The following is a 19,436-nucleotide window of genomic DNA, read 5'->3' as shown; positions in this document are numbered from 1 at the left end:
TATTAAATGATGAGTATTTTAAAAAATTTATATTTTTATTTTAAAAAATAAAATTATTAAATATATTTAATAATGTTTATTAATATATAAAATTTTATTTAAAAATATTTTATAATTTAAGCGGAGTGAAATATTGGAAACACAATTCACTGGGAAAAACGATTATTTTTTTTATGTCTTTGTTCAAGAGAAAAATAAAAACAGGTGGAGTGAGGGGGCGCGGAAAAAGGAAAACAAAATGACTAGGGGGGTGGAGATCGAGGAATTGTGGGTGTGTTTAGAACCCTAATATCGAAAGCTTTCAGGGGTTTCTCAGCGACCGGGAAATATGGACGCTATAAGGAAGCAGCTGGACGTGTTGATGGGAGCTAATCGAAACGGAGATGTAAGAGAGGTTAATCGCAAGTATTATGATCGGGACGTCTGCCGCCTATATTTGGTCGGACTTTGTCCTCATGAACTCTTCCAGCTAACGGTAACCAACATTTTCACACGCTTCGTTTTGGCTACTTTCTATAAAATTTTGGCGATTTGGGCAATAATATGCAGCTTATCCTTCAATTTTTTTTAATTATTGTTCCTACTTTCTCCCTAGGCTAGAATTTATATGCCTCTACCTCTCGACCTCTCTGTTTTTCATTGTTTCTGCTACTGATTTTTACTCTCTTTCAGAAAATGGATATGGGCCCGTGCCCGAAGGTGCACTCTTTGCAGTTGAGAAAAGAGTATCCTTTGCACTCGTACACGAGGCTTGCATACTTAGGTGTTTCTTCTTGCCCAATACATTTTATTTTTTTTAGTTAAGGCATTTTAGCGATCTGCTTCAAGCATGGTTCTTTGGCTTATCCTGCTTGTTCTTCTTCTTTTTTAAATTTTTCTGTGCCTTGGTCGTGAAACCTTTTTATTATTCGCTAGAGAAGAAAAGCTCTGGTAACACTGCACTGCAGCCAAATTCTAATTCTTACATCATCAAATCGTTCTTGACATGTCATAGGACAAGAGTGGTAAGCAGTTGGCATATTTTGATTCACGTTTCTGGATATTTCTTATTTCTTAACTCATTCTAGATATGGCGAAGCAAAAGCAAAAGGCATTGATAATTATGACAGAGAGTTAGAGGATGTTATAGATAAGCTCATTGGTGAGTGTGATAGGAAAATTGGTAGAGCTTTGAAGCGCCTTGAGGATGAGGACGCAAAAGCTGCGGTTGCAATTTCAGTTTCTGATGTTACTCAGGTGACTTTTCAGTCATTGTTCATTGGCTCAGTGGCGTTGGCCTGTAAGTTTAAATAAATTATTCTGTTTAAAATATGCAGACGCCAGAGGTACTTGAGTTGTCGAAACAAATCAAAGAGAAGTTAAAAGAAGCTGATGATTATGGTGATATTCTATATTTCTATTTCAACTATTATGTTAGCTTGGCTTTCTTTTAGATGATCTTGCTTTTCTATGCTTTAGATTACTACACGGGATGATAGATGACTTGGATTTATTTTGTTATCTGTTTATACGGCTGTCACTTTTCTTTCTCAAGTTGTACCTTTTGCTCATCAATTCAACACAGCAGGCTGTTTAGATCCTTTTACAGCTTTTCTTTTAAAGCTATCTCTTATTTTGCAAACTCTTAATGCTTTAATATTGGAGACAAATTTGAATTAGTTTATATTGAAAATGTTTTAAAAATACAACTGTTGTTCCTCTTGCTAAAAGTAACATGGTAATTAAGATCCAGATGGCACCGGGAAGACATGCATACATACATATATATAATGTTTTTTTCTTTTATCTGTGCTGAAATATGGAAAAGCTTTGCTATCTGACAATCTGTCTGGTGAAATAAATCTAAGGGAGTAATCATGGGAAACATATTATTTTTTACAATGCATGAACATTGGTTTTTATAGTAAACACGTAGTTATTGGTAGATATCGTTTTAAGTTTGATGCATATATTAAATGGTGACATTGGAGCATTTATTAATTTTTCACTTGGGTAAAAAATAATTTTGGTTTTGTAGATCTTGAAGGCAAGACGGATCTCAAGATTCGAGCTTTGGAGGTTGTAGAAGAACTTAGAACAAAAAGAGCAGACAAACAGGTCAGTTTTAGTGCTTGAACATTAATGTGCATATAGTTATTGTCTATTGATGCTGTGACCAGCCATCCCCTCCTTGGCCTAAAAATGTTTTTAGATCTACTAAATAAATATGCATTTGATTAGCATCCTAACAATTCTTTCAACTTGCAAACAGGCCATGCTTCTTCTGGACGCCTTTAACAAAGATAGGGCATCATTACCTCAACCTCTCTCAAACCCACCTCCATTGGCACCCATTCCTGTTGTCACTCCTGATCCTCGCACACAGGAGATGATAAATGAGAAGTTGAAGAAGGCAGAGGATCTTGGTAAGCCATTTAAGCTGTTACTAAATTAAGCCAGTTAAGGATCTAATGTATGTTCTCTGCATGTCTTGTGAGTTGTGAATGTGAGAGGTGAAAAGAGAACAAGAGGTTGGACTCTCTCTCTCTCTCCCCCCCGGGGGGGTGAACAAGAGTTCAGAACTTCATTAGCTATCATAACTGATTTCCTTTGTCTGTTGTGTTACTTAGTAAGGGTTAGTTAATTAAGAACTCTGGCTGACTTATTCCTTTAACAACTAACATGCTGTCAACAACAACTAACAGACTTAACTAACAACTAATATACTTGACTACTTTCTTTAACCCATTCTTATGTCTAACCATGCTCCCCCATCTGAAAAACCCTTGACCTCAAAGATGGTCATTACGAAAATTAGGATGCATTCTTTGAAAACCATGAAGCTGAACCCAAGTGGCTTCATCATCAGCTAAATCCTTCCCTGGAATCTGGATTAGTACCACTGTTACTGTTCTTCCATTTTTTTTTCCTCATACCACCTTCCTACCTAGATTATTTTTTATTTTAGGTTGAGCTGGCCAATTTGTTGAGGGATGCCTTTGAGATGTAGCTGGCTAAGGACAAGTTCTCAACCATGGAACATGAAACATGTGAATTCTAGAGTCCATTTTGTAAATCGAACTTGTAGGAAACGGATCCAATCTTTGGTAGGCTATTATAAAGGCCTAAAGAATCATATCATGGGGCAAGTTTTTGTCAAGTTTGATGCGTTGCTGAAACTTGATTGCTATCTATCTTTATTTTGTTTGTTTGCTATTAGTAGGTCGTCACTATTTCCTTTTTTTCTGTGAAAGAAGAATCCACAGCTTCCAATGAAGAAATAAGGAATATGCATGAGAGGCTTTAGATGATAGCCAATCTCACAGCGTGTTGTTGAATAGCTGCATGGAAGGTAGTGGTATTATTTACCAGTCAGCTAAAGTTAACCACGTGTGCCACATCTTAGGTTTTTCATGTGGCTTGCATCTCAAATGTTTCGAAACAGCGGCTGAGTATTTCAGCATGCATGCTGATCTATGAGGATAATTTTGGGTAATGAGAAAATTAAGAAAGATAGGAGAGAGCAGAGAGAAGAACAGGAAGATTGGGGAAAGAGTTAGGGAAGGTAAAGAGAAAATCCTCAATTTCCAGCCTCTTTGGATGCACCACATGTGAGATATTGGGAGGAGTAGCCTGAAGCTTACACATTTTCCCTTCAAGCCAAAAAACATAGCTAGAGACTCATAATCCTAAAAAGCATTTTTATACTTTTGAGCCATTTAAGCCCAAGCACTAAATCATATGTATATAATTCAAGAATTCTAAAATCAAAAGAAAATTCCAAGCCCTGCATTCTCTATTTGACTCCTTCCTAAATGCCATGCACTTTAGGCCTTCTTCCTCCAGCCATTTCTATCCATGATTCGTTAGTCCCATCAGGTTGCCATCCAAGCTTCTTTGCCACATTAAAGTCCAAAAAGTCATGGGTGCTACCACTATCAATTAGAATATGAAGTTGCCTCTTGCCAAAGTGCCCTATGAACCTCATTGAAGAAACATTATCAACTCCCTCCATAACGTGTAGTGAGATAAAGGGTTTAACATCTTCCCCTTCAACCTCATTGTCTTCCTCAAACTGATTAGCTTCTTCCTCAGCATCTGCAACTTCAATAAAATGGAGTTGTAATTCCTGTCTTTATGGGCATTTGTGATCTTGGGAGAATTTTTCATGACAGTAGAAGTATAAATTTTTGCTTCTGTGTTCAGCCTTGTCTTTTGCAAAAAGAATTTTAGGAGGATTACTAGCTAATTTTTGAGTAAAAGAAGTATTTTTTTAAGGCAAAGATGTTGACTTCCCTTTAGTATGGGACCCACTGCCTATCAATGCATTTTTGTAAGAATTCCATGTGCCTTGGGTTGAAGGTTGTGTGGCAAATACTGGGGATGCCACAAACCCTCCTCCTTTATTCTGGGTCTTCTTCTCACTCTGCCTTTGAATCATTATTTCTTGCATTCTAGCAAGCTTTCAAGCTTCTCTCAAGGTGTAAGGCTTAAAAAGTTGAACAGGCCCCTTGTATCCCTCTTGAAGTTCTAATAGATACAACAACAACAACAACAACAACAACAACAAGCCTTTATCCCATTAGGTGGGGTCGGCTACATGGATTGCAAGACGCTATTGTGCTCTATCATTTATCAAGCTTTTAGGAATATTATTAATTAACAGATCGCGTTCAATAACTTCCAAAAGTGTTCTCTTAGGCCTTCCTCTACCTCTCTTAATCGGACTCAAAGTTATATGTTCTACTGTTCTCACTGGTGCCTCCCTAAGTCTTCTTTGTACATGCCCAAACCATCTCAATCGATTTTCTATCATTTTTTCCTCAATAGGTGCCACCCTCACTTTTTCGCGTACGTGCTCATTTTGAATTTTATCTTTACGTGTATGTCCGCACATCCATCGTAACATTCTCATCTCTGCTACTCCAACTTTATGCTCTTGCTGTCCCGTTAGAGCCCAGCATTCACTACCATATAACATTGCTGGTCTGATAGCAGTGCGATAAAACTTTCCTTTAAGTTTATTAGGCACCTTACGGTCGCAAATAACTCCTTTAGCTTTTCTCCAATTAAACCACCCAGCTTGAATTCTATGTGAAATATCTCCACTGATTTAATAATGGCTCCTAAATATCTAAACTTTTCCACTTGAGGTATAATTTGATCTCCCAATTTTACTTCCAAATTATTGTCGAATAGTCCTTTACCAAATTTACAATATAAATATTCCGTCTTACTTCTACTCAGACGAAAACCTTTCGACTCCAATGTCCTCCTCCATAACTCAAGTTTGCAATTAACCTCTTCTCTTGTATCTGCTATAAAAACTATATCATCCACGAAGAGCATACATTTCGGAATTTTCCCTTGAATATGTTCCGTCAAAACATTTAAGATCAAGTTGAACAAATAAGGACTCAGAGATGATCCCTGATGTAGTTCAATCTTTATAGGAAAATCCTTTGTTTGACCACTAGGCGTTCTTATACTAGTTTTTACCCCCTCATACATATCTTGTATGGCTTTAATATAAGCAATCCGTACTCCTTTTTTTTCTAATGCTTTCCAAAGCACTTCTCTTGGTATACGGTCATAAGCTTTTTCCAAAGCAATAAAAATCATGTGTAGATTTTTATCTTTACAACGATACTTTTCCATTAATCCCCTTAGTAGATAAATCGCCTTTGTAGTTGATCTACCTGTCATAAAACCAAACTGATTCTCAGAAATACTTGTCTCCAATCTCAACCTGTGCTCAATTACTTTCTCCCACAATTTCATTGTGTGGCTCATGAGATAGATACATGCCAACCAAATATTCTTTTGGCAATCAAAGCTTGCACGAGATCATATCAAACTCATCGTTGTAATCAGCTAGAGCTCCTTGGTGCTTTAGGCAAGCTAGGTTGCTCATCAAGGTCTCGTGAATAGGTCTGAAATGGTCTTTAATTTCTTAAGTATGTTCTTCTAAGGTTGGCCGAACTCCTTCCCATGGCTTCTCGTATGCATGATGCCATTGAAAGGCTTGTGGGTCAAGATGTATACTTGCAATCTTGATCTTGGACTCTTCTGGCTTTTCATCAAGCTTGAAATGCCTCTCACACTTCAGGAGCTAGCTGAGAGTGTCTTCTTGTGTGAATTTCGGGAACCCCATCTTTGTGAATTGCATGGGTTTTCTATAATCACGCCATCCTTAATCATCTCTCCTACAATCATATTTATGATGAAGATTATGGTTTTGATCGTTTTGACGATGGGCTTCCCATTGAGTGTCTTGGTCTTGCATCAATAGTTGAAGTTGCTAGGAGAGTCCATCAACTAGGTCAGTTAAAGTATTGATCTTGCCATTATTTTCTTCAATCTTGACCAAGCAATCTTCCATCTTATGTTTGCTTCATTTAATTTGACTTCGAGTCTTGACCATGTATTGTGATGATGAGGGAGAGAGGCCAAGGAGTGTCCGCTTTGATACCACTGATTTGTTAGGATAAATTTGGGTAATGAGAAAATTAAGAAAGATAGGAGAGAACAGGAAGATTGGGGAAAGAGTCAGGGAAGGTAATTGTTAGGATAAATTTGGGTAATGAGAAAATTAAGAAGATAGGAGAGAACAGGAAGATTGGGGAAAGAGTCAGGGAAGGTAAAGACAAGACAGAGAAGAATTAGGAATAATAGAGAGAAGGAGAGGTTGAGAGAAATTATGGAACACTAGGATTTTGCATAATACTCTTGTGAGATAGCCTTACAAATTAAATGTCTTATTATTTATTGATTTCATGCTCACACTCCCCCAACGGCTAAATCTCAATAATTGTCATTTAAATCTAAACTAATATTTTTACAAAACTATAGCACATGCTAAATCATCAAATGGATCTTGATGCACTCACTGACACTTTGTTTTTGTTTCAATTGCACTTGTTCTGTTTGGTCCTTGTATGCCAGTCCAAACCTTTTATTGATAATTGTTCTATTTGGTAATTCTCCAAAGATATTTGATGGGCTTGATGCCACCAAAATCTCTTTTCATCTTGATGTAGGCTTGCAATCGTCATATCTTTTGGCATATCATCCAACATGAAGTACATCTCACTTTGACAATAAGCCTAGAATATCCGCTTAATAAAAATTCGGAAATTTCGGGCCTATTTGGGTAGCCCTCAAAAGCACATTCAAATCACATATGAGATATGCTTTTGTCAAATCTAACAAATAGTTGTATCCTTCAAATAGACTTTTGCTAGATGTCAATTGAAAATCAAACACACTTCATCTTTGTTAATCATAGGGGCGGCTAATAGTTTGTAGTGAGTGATCTACTTCTTTGGAAAACCTTTATAATGTTATGTAAATATTAATGTAATTTAGTGTTGCTTGCACTTCAAGATTGATATGACATTTAGTTTGGATAGTAATTGTATACATGTTTATTCTATAAACAAACAAGTTTGAGGTGAAACTTATTCCCTTTGTTGATGTTATGCAGTCCCTAAAATATGATCAGATGCTTACTTCTCCTCTCTTAGGCTATTTGATAGATTGAATGGGCTTTAATTGCTATGTTTGTTGAATAGGTGAACAAGGAATGGTTGACGAGGCACAAAAGGCATTGGAAGAGGCTGAAGCACTGAAGAAGGTCTTTCATTCGGCTTAAATTGCTATGGACTTGTTTAAGCTATTGGTATTTGATATGTAATTATTAAATAAGAAAATAATTAAGAATTAGTTACTGTTATAGTTAGGATTGAAATAGGATTTGGATGCTATTATATTAGTAGGATTTAGATAGAATTTAATTATATTAGTATGATTTGGATATATTAGGATATTTAGAGAATGCCTATAAATGAGAGGCAATAGCATACAATTTTCTCTTTCTATTAATCTTTTTGCTTCTCGTTTTCTCTCTTCTTCCCCTCCTTCTTTTTCAACTATATTCCATAACAATGGTGTCAAAGCCAACGTTCCTTTGACGAAAGGGGACTGGTTTTGATAGGAAGCAACTTCAAAGTGTTGCTTGGCAGTTAGAAGAAATAAGGGTTGCACTATGTGAAACTCTACCAATCTTGAAGAAGAAATAAGGTGACTGGTGAAGCTGTGAAGGAGGCACAAAAAGTTCAAGAAGCTTCAGCTGATCAAGATGGGTCTTTTGTATCCAATGATGAACAAAACGTTGGGTCTTGTTCAACTGGCACCCAAGAAGAATGTGACATTGTAATCACGAAAGGCCAAGAACTCTGGGTAGTTGACAGTGATGTCAATGCATGTTCCTTCAGTCATGGATCCCAAGATTCTTTTGACCAAGATTATTTCTTAACTAGTGGTTGCAATCTGCCATACATTCTAGGTTTTCTATTGATGCCTATTCTCTAGTTTCTCAGTCACCGTTAGCCTCTTCTTTGTTGATGAGGACATATATTCTTTTCCTTGTCATCAGTGGTCATTGTTGTTCTTGCTTGGTTTAGAGGGAATTTAATTCGGATTTTCTGGGGTTTGATTTGATACAATTTTCTTTGTACTTGACCCTTGAGGGCAAGGATCTTTTGGAGAGGGGTATTGATATGTAATCATAAATAAGAAAAAATAAGAATTAGTTACTGTTATAGTCATTTAGAATTTAAACAGGATTTGGATATTATTCTATTATTAGGATTATTTAAATTGGATTTAATTATATTATCAATAGATTAGGATATTTAGAGAATACTTATACATGATAGGCAATAGCATACCTGATTATTTGTATTCAATTTCCAATAAGAATTGCATATTCAGTTTTTCTCTTTTCTCTCAATCTCTCTGTTTCTTGTTATCTCAATCCTTCCTCTCTTTCTCAACTAAATTCCATGATATGTTTTATTGAATTAGTTGTATTCATGTTTATATTCTGGAAAGTCTACTATCCATGTTTCATTTCATTCCTTTACTTACATCATGATCTGATTCTTGTCTCAGCTTCCTGCTAGGCAGGAGCCAGTATTGGATGCTTCAAAGTATACTGCCGCAGATGTGCGAATTGTGAGTTGATGTCTATTTATCTGTCATTTTGTTGATTCAAATTTTTTTAATTTCGAAGCACAACTTAGTCCTCAGTATGCATAAGCTTTTGCTCCTATGTGAATAACTTGAGACTCAAACTGAAACATCCTTCTTCATTATAATATATAGGTCTCTTTGTCATTTTGTAATGACTTTGTCTTTTGCTCATTTTACAATTCAGACTGATCAGAAGCTACGTGTTTGCAACATTTGTGGGGCTTTTTTGAGTGTGTATGACAGGTAAAATTTGATATTGTAACCTTTTCCCTTGTCTATCTTAAAACTTTCCTAGGGAGATATAGTTAGTATTTGGGGTTTTAAGCGCTTCAGCTTTTGACCCGTTAGTATTACCTCCTTGTCCCCAGCAGGCTCTTGTGCCAGTTTTACGAGGATAACTTTTGCAGCTAAAGAATGTGCGTCTTTTCTGTTTTATGCTGTAGATCATGCTATACTCAGCTGTGAAATTTATGGGGAAATCTTGTATTTCTTGTTGGCATCTTAAAACTTGTCTTTCTTTTTTGTGTGTGAACATTTTGATTTGCAATTTTATTCAGTGATCGCCGTTTAGCTGATCATTTTGGAGGAAAACTTCATTTAGGGTACATGCAGATTCGTGAGAAGCTGGCAGAACTTCAAGTAAGATCTTTATAATTTATTTCTGATCTTATGGAATTTATTTCAGTTCCAAAACTGTATGACTATGCTGTTCATCCTAGTAGACGAGCAGCCAATGTCAGTCTGACAACATATTACAGCTTTAGCCTTCCATTTTTTTTTCTTTGGTATGTTATTGTTTTAAAGTAATCCTTGAATCACTATAAAGTGATTTATCTGTGTCTTATACTCTATGAAGCATGGGTACTTCAAAAAAAAAATAAAAAAATAAACGTGTCCATATTCGATATGATACTTATAAGATACTTCTACATGCGTATCCCATATTCTAACATTTATAATATAATTTCTTCCTGATAATTTTACACTATATCACTTAAAAACTTGAAAAAACACTTAATATTTTGGTTGATTGCTATAAATATCCTTATATTGCTTTAGAAATTCTTGTTTGAAAATCAAAATACCTATACTTATATCATAAAATGTCGAAATATATATTATAAATGTCCCTGTACCCATATCCTAAAATTTTTAAAATTTTCTCTATTGTCATATCATGCTGTATCGTATTGGTTATCATATTGGATACTCGTACCCGTATCTATGCAACCTAGCTTATACTAGCATTTATTAATAAGGAAAAAGGAGTTACTGATTGTCAAATGCTGTCTGATGGTTTTTTATCCTTAAACCACACCCCTGAAAGGAGTTGTTTCTCTTGGAACTGAACTGGCTATTCAACTGGTGAAGTCAAATTGTAGTGGGTCGTTGGTTCAACTGTTGGGTCATCAATTAAACTGGTTGAACTCTTTAAACAAGCAATTTACAAATTTAAAATTAAAATTTTAAATAAATAACTTGTTACTAACGTTCTGTATATACTATATATGTTTAAAATTTAATGCATGAAAAAATATAAGTATTGCATTAAAAATGACTTGATAAAATTAGTGAGCCCATGCAAAGTCAAGGAAGTAGATGGGGCCCATGCAGCATCAAATTTCATTTTTCGTTTTTTAGAACATGGGAGAACAGGCCAACTGTTTCTCTGGACGACAGTGGATACCAGTTCACTGGTTTGACACATTAGTATGGTCTGTTTCCTAAATCAAGGGTTTCTGTCCTACTGATATCATTTCTATTTGTCATATGGGTTTTGCGTATTATGCTTAAATTTTAATTCATAAAAACCTTTGCTTAACACGTAACGTGCTTTTGATCTGGTTCATGACACGTTTCTCCCTAAAATTGAAAGAGGACATTTTGTGGACAACCCAGAAAGCCTAGAGTGAAATGGATATTGGGGAAAAAAATATGAGTGAAGGCTTCTGAGTTTAAAATGTTTAACTATGATATTTTTATATGGATTTGTTCATTAAGATTTGCTTCCACAATTGTCCCAAAACAGTGGGTCCTGTCTCCGTTTGCTTTTGTTCTTCAAACTAATTGTTATTCCCAATGTTAGACACAGGTTTTTAGTTTTTACAGGAGGGTTTTGTAATCTTTAGTTTGAATTTCTGGTCAATTCATTGTTAAACATGCACATAGTGCGCTTCTGTGACTGTTTGACGTATTTAAAGTCCTCACCAATGAAAATAAGCAGTGATTCATGTTAGTGCTCTTGATTTTTCCACTGCTTCAGATTTTCCATGTTTTATAAAATTTTTGAATATACTTCTAGACGGGAGATTACTGTCATTCAGCTTTTTGCAACTATGCAGAGTCCTTTGTTGATAAGTAAGCTTTGATTTATGACATAAAAGGAAACAGAAGTTTTGGAACACTGTAGACATCATTGTACTTCTTGAACTAATTTAGTTTCTTGTCATAATATAGAAAAAATGAGGATTGGTGTCTCTGAATTCCAGTAAGGTGATGGTTACATTTCTGCCCCATGATGATCCAACCTCTTGTGGCAAGTTTGTCGCTTGATGCGAACTACTTTGGCTAACCTGTGCCCCTTGTTTGGATGGAGGAAAAAGTGCGAGGAAGAAAAGTAGGAGAGAAAATAGGAGGGAAGATATATTTTCTCTTGTTTGGATGGGTTAAGAAAAATAGGGAGGAAATGAGGGGTGGGACCTGCAACATTATCGCCCCAAAATTTCTCTCCATGCAGAGAGAGATTTTGGAGGAAAATCGTGTTCCAGCTGCTTCCCTTAACCCACCCAATCTCTCGCCCTGGCCTTCCAACTTCTTCCTCGTCTTCTGAACATCTCCATGACTCCCCTTATTTCTCTCTCACTTCTCTTAATTCTTCCTCAGCCCCAACATTTCTTCTCAAAATTTGACTGTTGCATGTGTTCCTCGTGGAACATTGTGGGAATCTTCTCGTTGGATCCTGATTTGTACTTTCTTCAAGTTAGTATATTTAATTTTACAAAATATCCTTTTTGATTTTTTAATTATAAAAATAAAAAAGGTTAAGGTACAATTTTACCCCTAAACTTTTCCTTGAGGAGCAATTTTATTTCTGCACAGATAAGAAGGACAATTTCCACCCTTGAACTATTTTTTTGAGGAGCAAAAAACTCCTTATATAGGATGCCTAGCGCTTCTCAAAAAAATAATTTAGGTTTAAAATTACTCTACTTATTAGACAAGAGTAAAATGCTCCTCGAGGAAAAATTCGGAAGTAAAAATGCACCTTAATATTTTCAAGCAAAATCTTTTGGATAAAGGAATTTGGGATTCTCAGGGAAGTGCTAACATCATATGGGAGGATATGGCTAAAAAGATACGGGAGGTTGCAAAAGTAGTTTTGGGAGAATCGAAAGGTTCTGGTCCGAGAGATAAGGAGTCTTGGTGGTGGAATAATAGTGTACAGGACAAAATCAAGTATAAAGAAGAACTGTTTTAAAGCCATACATTTGTGTAACAATGAGGAAAATTGGGAGAGGTACCGTATGGCTAAGAAGGAAACTAAGAGAGCTGTGGGTGAAGCTCGTTCCAAAGCTTTTGAAGAATTTTATAAGAACCTTGAGACGAAGGAAGGAGAGCAAAATATTTATAAGATTGCCAAGAGTAGGGAAAGAAAATCAAGAGATCTAGAACAGGTAAGGTGTATTAAGGATGAAGAGGGAAGAATTTTAGTTACAGATGATGAAATTAAAAATAGATGGGAGACTTATTTTTCTAAACTTTTCAATGATGGAGAGGATTCATCTAGTAACTTGGAGGATTTAGTAACTGGTGAAGGAGAACAAAATTTGTCATTCTATCGAAAAATACGTGATAAGGAGGTAAAGGAAGCTCTTAAGAAAATGGCAAATGGTAGAGCTAACGGACCTGATTGTATATCTATCGAAGCGTGGAAATGTTTAGGTGAAGAAGGGGTGAGATGGTTAACTAAGTTATTTAATGTGATTTTACGGTCCAAGAAAATGCCTGATGAGTGGAGGAGAAGTACATTAATTCCTATTTATAAAAATAAAGGAGATATTCAGAATTGTACTAACTATAGAGGGATTAACTCATGAGCCACACAATGAAATTGTGGGAGAAAGTAATTGAGCACAGGTTGAGATTGGAGACAAGTATTTCTGAGAATCAATTTGGTTTTATGCCAGGTAGATCAACTACAGAGGCGATTTATCTACTAAGGGGATTAATGGAAAAGTATCGTTGTAAAGATAAAGATCTACACATGGTTTTTTATTGATTTGGAAAAGCTTATGACCGTATACCAAGAGAAGTGCTTTGGAAAGCGTTGGAAAAAAAGGGAGTACGGATTGCTTATATTAAAGCCATACAAGATATGTATGAGGGGGTAAAAACTAGTATAAAACGCCTAGTGGTCAAACAAAGGATTTCCTATAAAGATTGGACTACATCAGGGATCATCTCTGAGTCCTTATTTGTTCAACTTGATTTTAAATGTTTTGACGGAACATATTCAAGAGGAAATCCCGAAATGTATGCTCTTTGCGGATGATATAGTTCTTATAGCAGAGACAAGAGAAGAGGTTAATTGCAAACTTGAGTTATGGAGGAGGACATTGGAGTCGAAAGGTTTTCGTCTGAGTAGAAGTAAGACGGAATATTTATATTGTAAATTTGGTAAAGGACTATTCGAAAATAATTTCGAAGTGAAATTGGGAGATCAAATTATACCTCAAGTGGAAAAGTTTAGATATTTGGGAGCCATTATTCAAAATGATGGCGAAATCAGTGGAGATATTTCACATAGAATTCAAGCTGGGTGGTTTAATTGGAGAGAAAGCTAAAGGAGTTATTTGTGACCGTAGGGTGCCTAATAAACTTAAAGGAAAGTTTTATCGTACTGCTATCAGACCGGCAATGTTATATAGTAGTGAATGCTGGGCTCTAACGGGACAGCAAGAGCATAAAGTTGGAGTAGCAGAGATGAGAATGTTACGATGGATGTGCGGACATACACGTAAAGATAAAATTCGAAATGAGCACATACGTGAAAAAGTGAGGGTGGCACCTATTGAGGAAAAAATGGTAGAAAATCGGTTGAGATGGTTTGGGCATGTACAAAGAAGACCAAGGAGGCACCAGTGAGAAGAGTGGAACATATAACTTTGAGTCCGATTGAGAGAGGTAGAGGAAGGCCTAAGAGAACACTCTTGGAAGTTGTTGAACGTGATCTCTTAATTAATAATATTTCTAAAAGCTTAATAAATGATAGAGCACAATGGCGTCTTGCAATCCATGTAGCCGACCCCACCTAGTGGGATAAGGCTTGTTGTTGTTGTTGTTGTATTAGTACAAGAGTAAAATTGCTCCTCGAGGAAAAATTCGGAAGTAAAATGCACCTTAACCCAATAAAAAATAGATATAATTTCACTAAATTACTTGATTTTGTAATATAAAAACATGAAAATATTTTTTACTAAATAATTTGACTTAAAATATTTTGATGATATTAATGTTAATATTATTTCTGCCTTCAATTTATTTTAATTAAGATAATTACACGAGACATAATATATTTTGACACAAGGATATTATGATAATTGTGATATTTGGTCATTTTCTGTTGTGTTTTTTCTCGTTTATCCACACATAAGGAGTGATAATATCATCTCACCAAATTTTCTCCCCTCCCAACTTTTCTCTCCAGCCAAATGATTGGTAGTGTTACTTGACATCGGGGGGCAATTGTTTGTGAATTTAAAATTCATGGTCAGACATTTTCTCTAGTTGAATGTACAGGCTGCCTGATCATTCCAAAATAAAATGTTATTTATAAGTATAGGGATTGTGAAAGGCATCTGAAATCCAGAAAATTGAAAATTATAAATTGAAATGGTGGGATTGGCTTGGCATAGTACCGTAGTAGGTGTTTATGTTTTTGGGCATGTTAGTTTTTAATCTTCTGAGTATTGGTAAGTCATACTATTCTTGCTTTTATCTGCTACATCAGCTTTTAGCAAGAATTTATTAATTTCTGGTTCAGGAAGAAAGGAACAAGATCCGCAAGATTGACCGATATGATGACAGGAGGTAAATTTTATTCCAACAAAGGTGGAAGTTTATAGATAGGCGCACGCGCGCATATATATATAAGCTTCCAAAATCTTTTGAAATTTTTGCGTTCATTTACTAAGATATGAAGAACATGGTAGGGACTGTGACAGGGAGTCAAGCAGGGATAGAGAACGAGGAGATAGTCGTGAAAGGGGGAGAGACTATGACCGCAGGAGCAGAGATCGTGATAGATATTATGACCGTGATCGTGGACATGATAGAGACCGAGATAGAGATTCTAGTCGATCCCGGTCTCACGAGTCAAGAAGCCGACGGAGGTCACGCTCACGATCAAGAGACTATGATCGCCACAGGTACACGGGATTCTCCACTTATTTTGGCCTTCTCAATGCATTATTTGATTCGTAGTCTTACTTACAAGGAGGGACGAATCTAGAAACCAACACATTGCGGGGTGGGTGGTTAACATTAATTTTCACATTTTTTTTACAAGTAAAATGAAAAAAATTCCCAAAATTTTTCAAAGGACCAATCAAATCCCACACCCCCCCCCAAAAAAAAAAAAGAAAAAAAAAAAAGTCGCTGCTTACAATCAATGCTGGCATGCGATCTTGCATTAACAGACAAAACGAGCGGATGTTTATTATCGTCATGGGCTCTCCCCCATCCCACCTGGAACGAGTGAAATTTTTGTCGTTGAGATTCCGTTATAATGTTTTGCATGTAAACTAACAGTTATCATTTGTCGCCAGGCGTTATGATCGGTACTAGCAAGACTTGGCCTTGATATTGGCGGACTATGAAATCCCTTCGTTGTCGGGGTCTTTTTCCTATTATGCATGTAACTTAGGCTTCGGAGTAGCCAATTAAGCTTGATGGTGACGGATAACTTTTAAACTTGAAATGTCTCCTTCTTGTTGACTGACTACATGGAGCAGCTGTTCTTGCTGAGGGGGATTTGGCGCAAAAAATTGTTGAATGCTTAGTTGGTGTATTATCGTTGACGTGTTGTTACCTGCTTTTGAAGCAGCTGTTGCAGTGGTGGGATCTGGCTCTAAATTTGTTGAATGCCTTTATTTGGTTTGTCATCAAATTTGCTTTAATACGAAGTTAAGAGGTGTTTTCTACCCGAAAAAAGAGTTAAGAGGTCGGATGAAATGAACTTGTGCCAAGACTCTGGCTTCTTTATTATCAATCATATATTCTTTTGGATTTTTTTTTTTTGGAACGAGTTATATTATTTTGGATTAATGTAACATCATGACGACAGCCTTGCAATTTTGCTTGTGAGAGCTTATTAAACGCTTATAACATGCCATATCGTACATTTTTTCTTGAAAAATTCAGCAGAGACAGTAGAAATATATGTATTTTAACAAAAACATAAAAGGAAAAATCAATGCGGTAGTCTTTATAATTTATCAAATTTCAAATCAAATCCTTCAGGGGAGAGGGGTTTTTATATTTTTCCCTCCATTTTCCTTTATTTTTTCAATCCCTATCTGTCAAATTATTTTATTAAATAATTTTTTTAAATGATAAAATTAAAAAATGGTGGGAATGAAGGGAAAAAATGGAAAGACTTCAAATCCTTCAGTTTTCATTCTTTTTATTCCCATCCTTTTGTTTCCTCGGTTCGAGCCGTTACTCCTTAATGTCAAATAGGGACTGACAGATTGTAGTCGCTTTGCTTGAGGTGGCTAACGTGGCTCCACAATCTTCAAGACATGCATCCAAGTGCTTGTGCGTGTGCTTGTCGCATGGATGCATGGCAGCCGGCCAAGAGTCCGTGACACAGAAAATCTCTATTACAGTTTAGGTGAAAATAAATTGAGTTAAATTTTAGTCAAATAAACTTGAGCCTATGTAATAAATTATAAATTTGCACCTGAAACTTGTATAACATTTATTTTAAGTCTGAACTTACATAAAACCTTGATTAGCTTAAAAAGCTTATTTAAAAGTAAATAAGCATACATTTTAATTTCAAACATTTCAAATATACTTTAACACTATTAATATAAATATTTAGCTTGATTTATCAATTACATAATAATTAAAAAGACTTATCAACAATAATACGATAATAAAATAGTAATGTTAAAATCAACATATACTCAAATTTGATTGAAAACATAATTTAGAGTAATTAAAAATTAAATGGTGAAACTGATATGTATGCAATATATTACATAATGTGTGTATAATGTGTGTGTGTAAATAAGTTGGCCTGTTGAGCTCGTAAACTAGGTCTTAAAAAAACTAAACTTGACTTATTTAATTAAATAATAATTAAAAGCTTAAAACTGACCTGAGCCTATTTAATAAATAAATTAGGCAGGGCTGAGTCTAAAGTAAGCTAGAATGGAAGCCCTATGGGTGCAACTTATTTCAACTAATTAAATATTAGATTATTCTGCAATCACAACTGCTAAAAATCCATAAAATACGTAATTACCATAAGTCAAGCGCAGCAGACCACTTGACTAGCTAAACTCCGTGCAATTTGCCTATTTGCTTCTGAGAGCCTATTATATGTTTATAGTGTGCCATATTATATATTTTCTTGGAAAAAATTCAGCAGATAGACAGAGAAAATAGAATATAAGTATTTTCATAAATATAAATTATATTTTACTAGTCACACCAGAAATAATGGCATACAATTTACACTTTATTCCCAGACTAAACAATAACTCGGATGATTTTGTGGTGAACAAGCAGCATAGCATAAACGATATTGAATGTAACCAAGACGTTAACATTTCAAAACATTGTAACTGTAACGAAGGAAAGAAGGAAGACGGAATGAAAGCGGGAACGCTCATTTCAAGAGGGGCATACCAGAGAGATGAAAATCAGAGTTGTCTGGAAGCAGCATCGGCAACAAAGGGAAGGTGCGGGGTGCGGCCCAACACGCAGGATGCGACGCTGTAAAGGAAGCATAGAAGAGTGAAGAGGAAGAGGAAACTATGGGCCCAAACCATGAGGCGGAAGCCGAGTCCGGAGCGACCTGGAGTGAAAATCCTTTGAAGCAAGAGGGGCAGCACCAAGAGGACGTCGAGAGTCACGGCTTGCATGGAGTTGAACCTGACATAGCGGCTGAAGGAAGGGTTTCTGACAACGCCCAAGTAGAGAGCGAAGAAGGCCACGAAGCTGGAGTAAGGGATGGACCTGTAGAGGGTAACAAGAGGAAGGATGGGATCGAAGAGAAGACCCAAACTTGGGAATTGCAGGAAGAGGTAGCGGCCATAGTGTAGGGAATTGAAGAATGGAAGGGTGTAAGAGGCCACCGAGATTAAGCGCTCGGTGGCCGGAGTTGGAGTGGGGTCGGAATTGTAGGACATGCGAGGGATAACGAGGGCGGTTCTGGATTTGAGAGTCATCTGGAGGAAAGGACGAGGCACCAAAGGTTTAGGTCTTGGCGCAGGAAGAAGACAGGTGCGAAGAATACCAGTCCCAGCGGAGGCCATCATCTTGTCCTTCACTTCACCCTGTGCGCTTGCACCGTCGCGGCCAATTTTTGAAATCGAGTCCCAAACAAAACGAAGCCGATCTCTGCCCTTCCTTCTCTAGGGCTTCCGACTTAGCTCTTAGCTCTTCTATACACTGGGCCGTTCCGTTTGGGCTCCCAAATTGCTGGATTTGACCCGTCAAGATTATTCCCATGAACTGGTATAGGTTTTTGTTTTTTGATTAGTTTTGGTCCTTGAATTTTTTAATTTGATTATAACTCAATTTTACAAAATTTAACTCATAATAACTCGGTCTCTCTTGCCTCAGGTTGCGAAATTACTTTCCTAAGCTTCAAGACTCACTTTAATCAAGTATGTTTTTTTATTAGCATCCAATATCTATTTGCTCTCTTGTCTCAAGTTGTTAGAAGTTTTGTTGCACAATTGATGCAAAACTTAAAGATTTCTTTTGGGGCTTTAGTCTTGAAAGGGGAAAAAAAACATCTTGCAAAAAAGGATTTGCTTTTTACCTCTTTAGATCAAGGAAGCCATGGCATTAGATCAACTTCTGATATGAAATTGGTTTTACTTGCTAAGCAAATATAGCGCATCATATCTGCTGATGTGGGATCTCTGTTGGGCAACACATTGAAGATCAAATACTTTAACTCATCTAGCAATTGCAACCTCAAAAAGCCATACAATTCTTCTTGGTTCTGGAAGGGAATTTTAGAATCCACAGACATTATTCTCAACCAACCAACTGTCTTAGTAAGTAGGTTTTGGTACCAACATTCCTCTTGATCATAAAATTTTAGTGGAAGCCTATTAATGGGGTTTTAGCTCAACACCCCCAAATTCAATGAGTGTCAAATCTTATGACTCATTCCT

The 19,436-nt window shown here is 36.2% G+C and overlaps 2 protein-coding genes across 3 annotated transcripts; one reads left to right on the top strand and one right to left on the bottom strand.

Annotated features, from left to right (window-relative positions):
• Window positions 1-220: 220 nt before the first annotated feature.
• Window positions 221-16,312, top strand: LOC129306014 (uncharacterized). 2 transcript variants are annotated; one of them, XM_054946308.1, is made up of 13 exons: window positions 221-475; window positions 673-725; window positions 1,068-1,236; window positions 1,317-1,380; window positions 2,018-2,097; window positions 2,252-2,405; window positions 7,554-7,615; window positions 8,935-8,997; window positions 9,200-9,258; window positions 9,573-9,654; window positions 15,059-15,105; window positions 15,240-15,443; window positions 15,843-16,312. In XM_054946308.1, the coding sequence occupies exons 1-13, from the start codon at window positions 329-331 to the stop codon at window positions 15,859-15,861; spliced, it is 1,203 nt and encodes a 400-aa protein (XP_054802283.1). In that variant the 5' UTR covers window positions 221-328; the 3' UTR covers window positions 15,862-16,312. The 2 variants fall into 2 exon arrangements, with proteins under 2 accessions (XP_054802283.1, XP_054802282.1); XM_054946307.1 differs by having other exon boundaries at window positions 15,228-15,443.
• A 349-nt stretch (window positions 16,313-16,661) lies between these two features.
• LOC129306015 (protein TIC 20-II, chloroplastic) lies at window positions 16,662-18,647 on the bottom strand. Its single transcript, XM_054946309.1, has 2 exons — window positions 17,935-18,647; window positions 16,662-16,895 (listed from the first exon to the last, which is right to left on the bottom strand). The coding sequence occupies exon 1, from the start codon at window positions 18,564-18,566 to the stop codon at window positions 17,949-17,951; it is 618 nt and encodes a 205-aa protein (XP_054802284.1). The 5' UTR covers window positions 18,567-18,647; the 3' UTR covers window positions 16,662-16,895; window positions 17,935-17,948.
• Window positions 18,648-19,436: the final 789 nt, after the last annotated feature.

The sequence above is a fragment of the Prosopis cineraria genome, unplaced genomic scaffold, assembly GCF_029017545.1.
Source record: "Prosopis cineraria cultivar Desert tree isolate PC_DT_omini unplaced genomic scaffold, ASM2901754v1 PC3, whole genome shotgun sequence".
In the NCBI taxonomy this organism is placed as follows: Eukaryota; Viridiplantae; Streptophyta; class Magnoliopsida; order Fabales; family Fabaceae; genus Prosopis; species Prosopis cineraria.
This window is presented reverse-complemented; position numbering and strand designations above follow the sequence as displayed.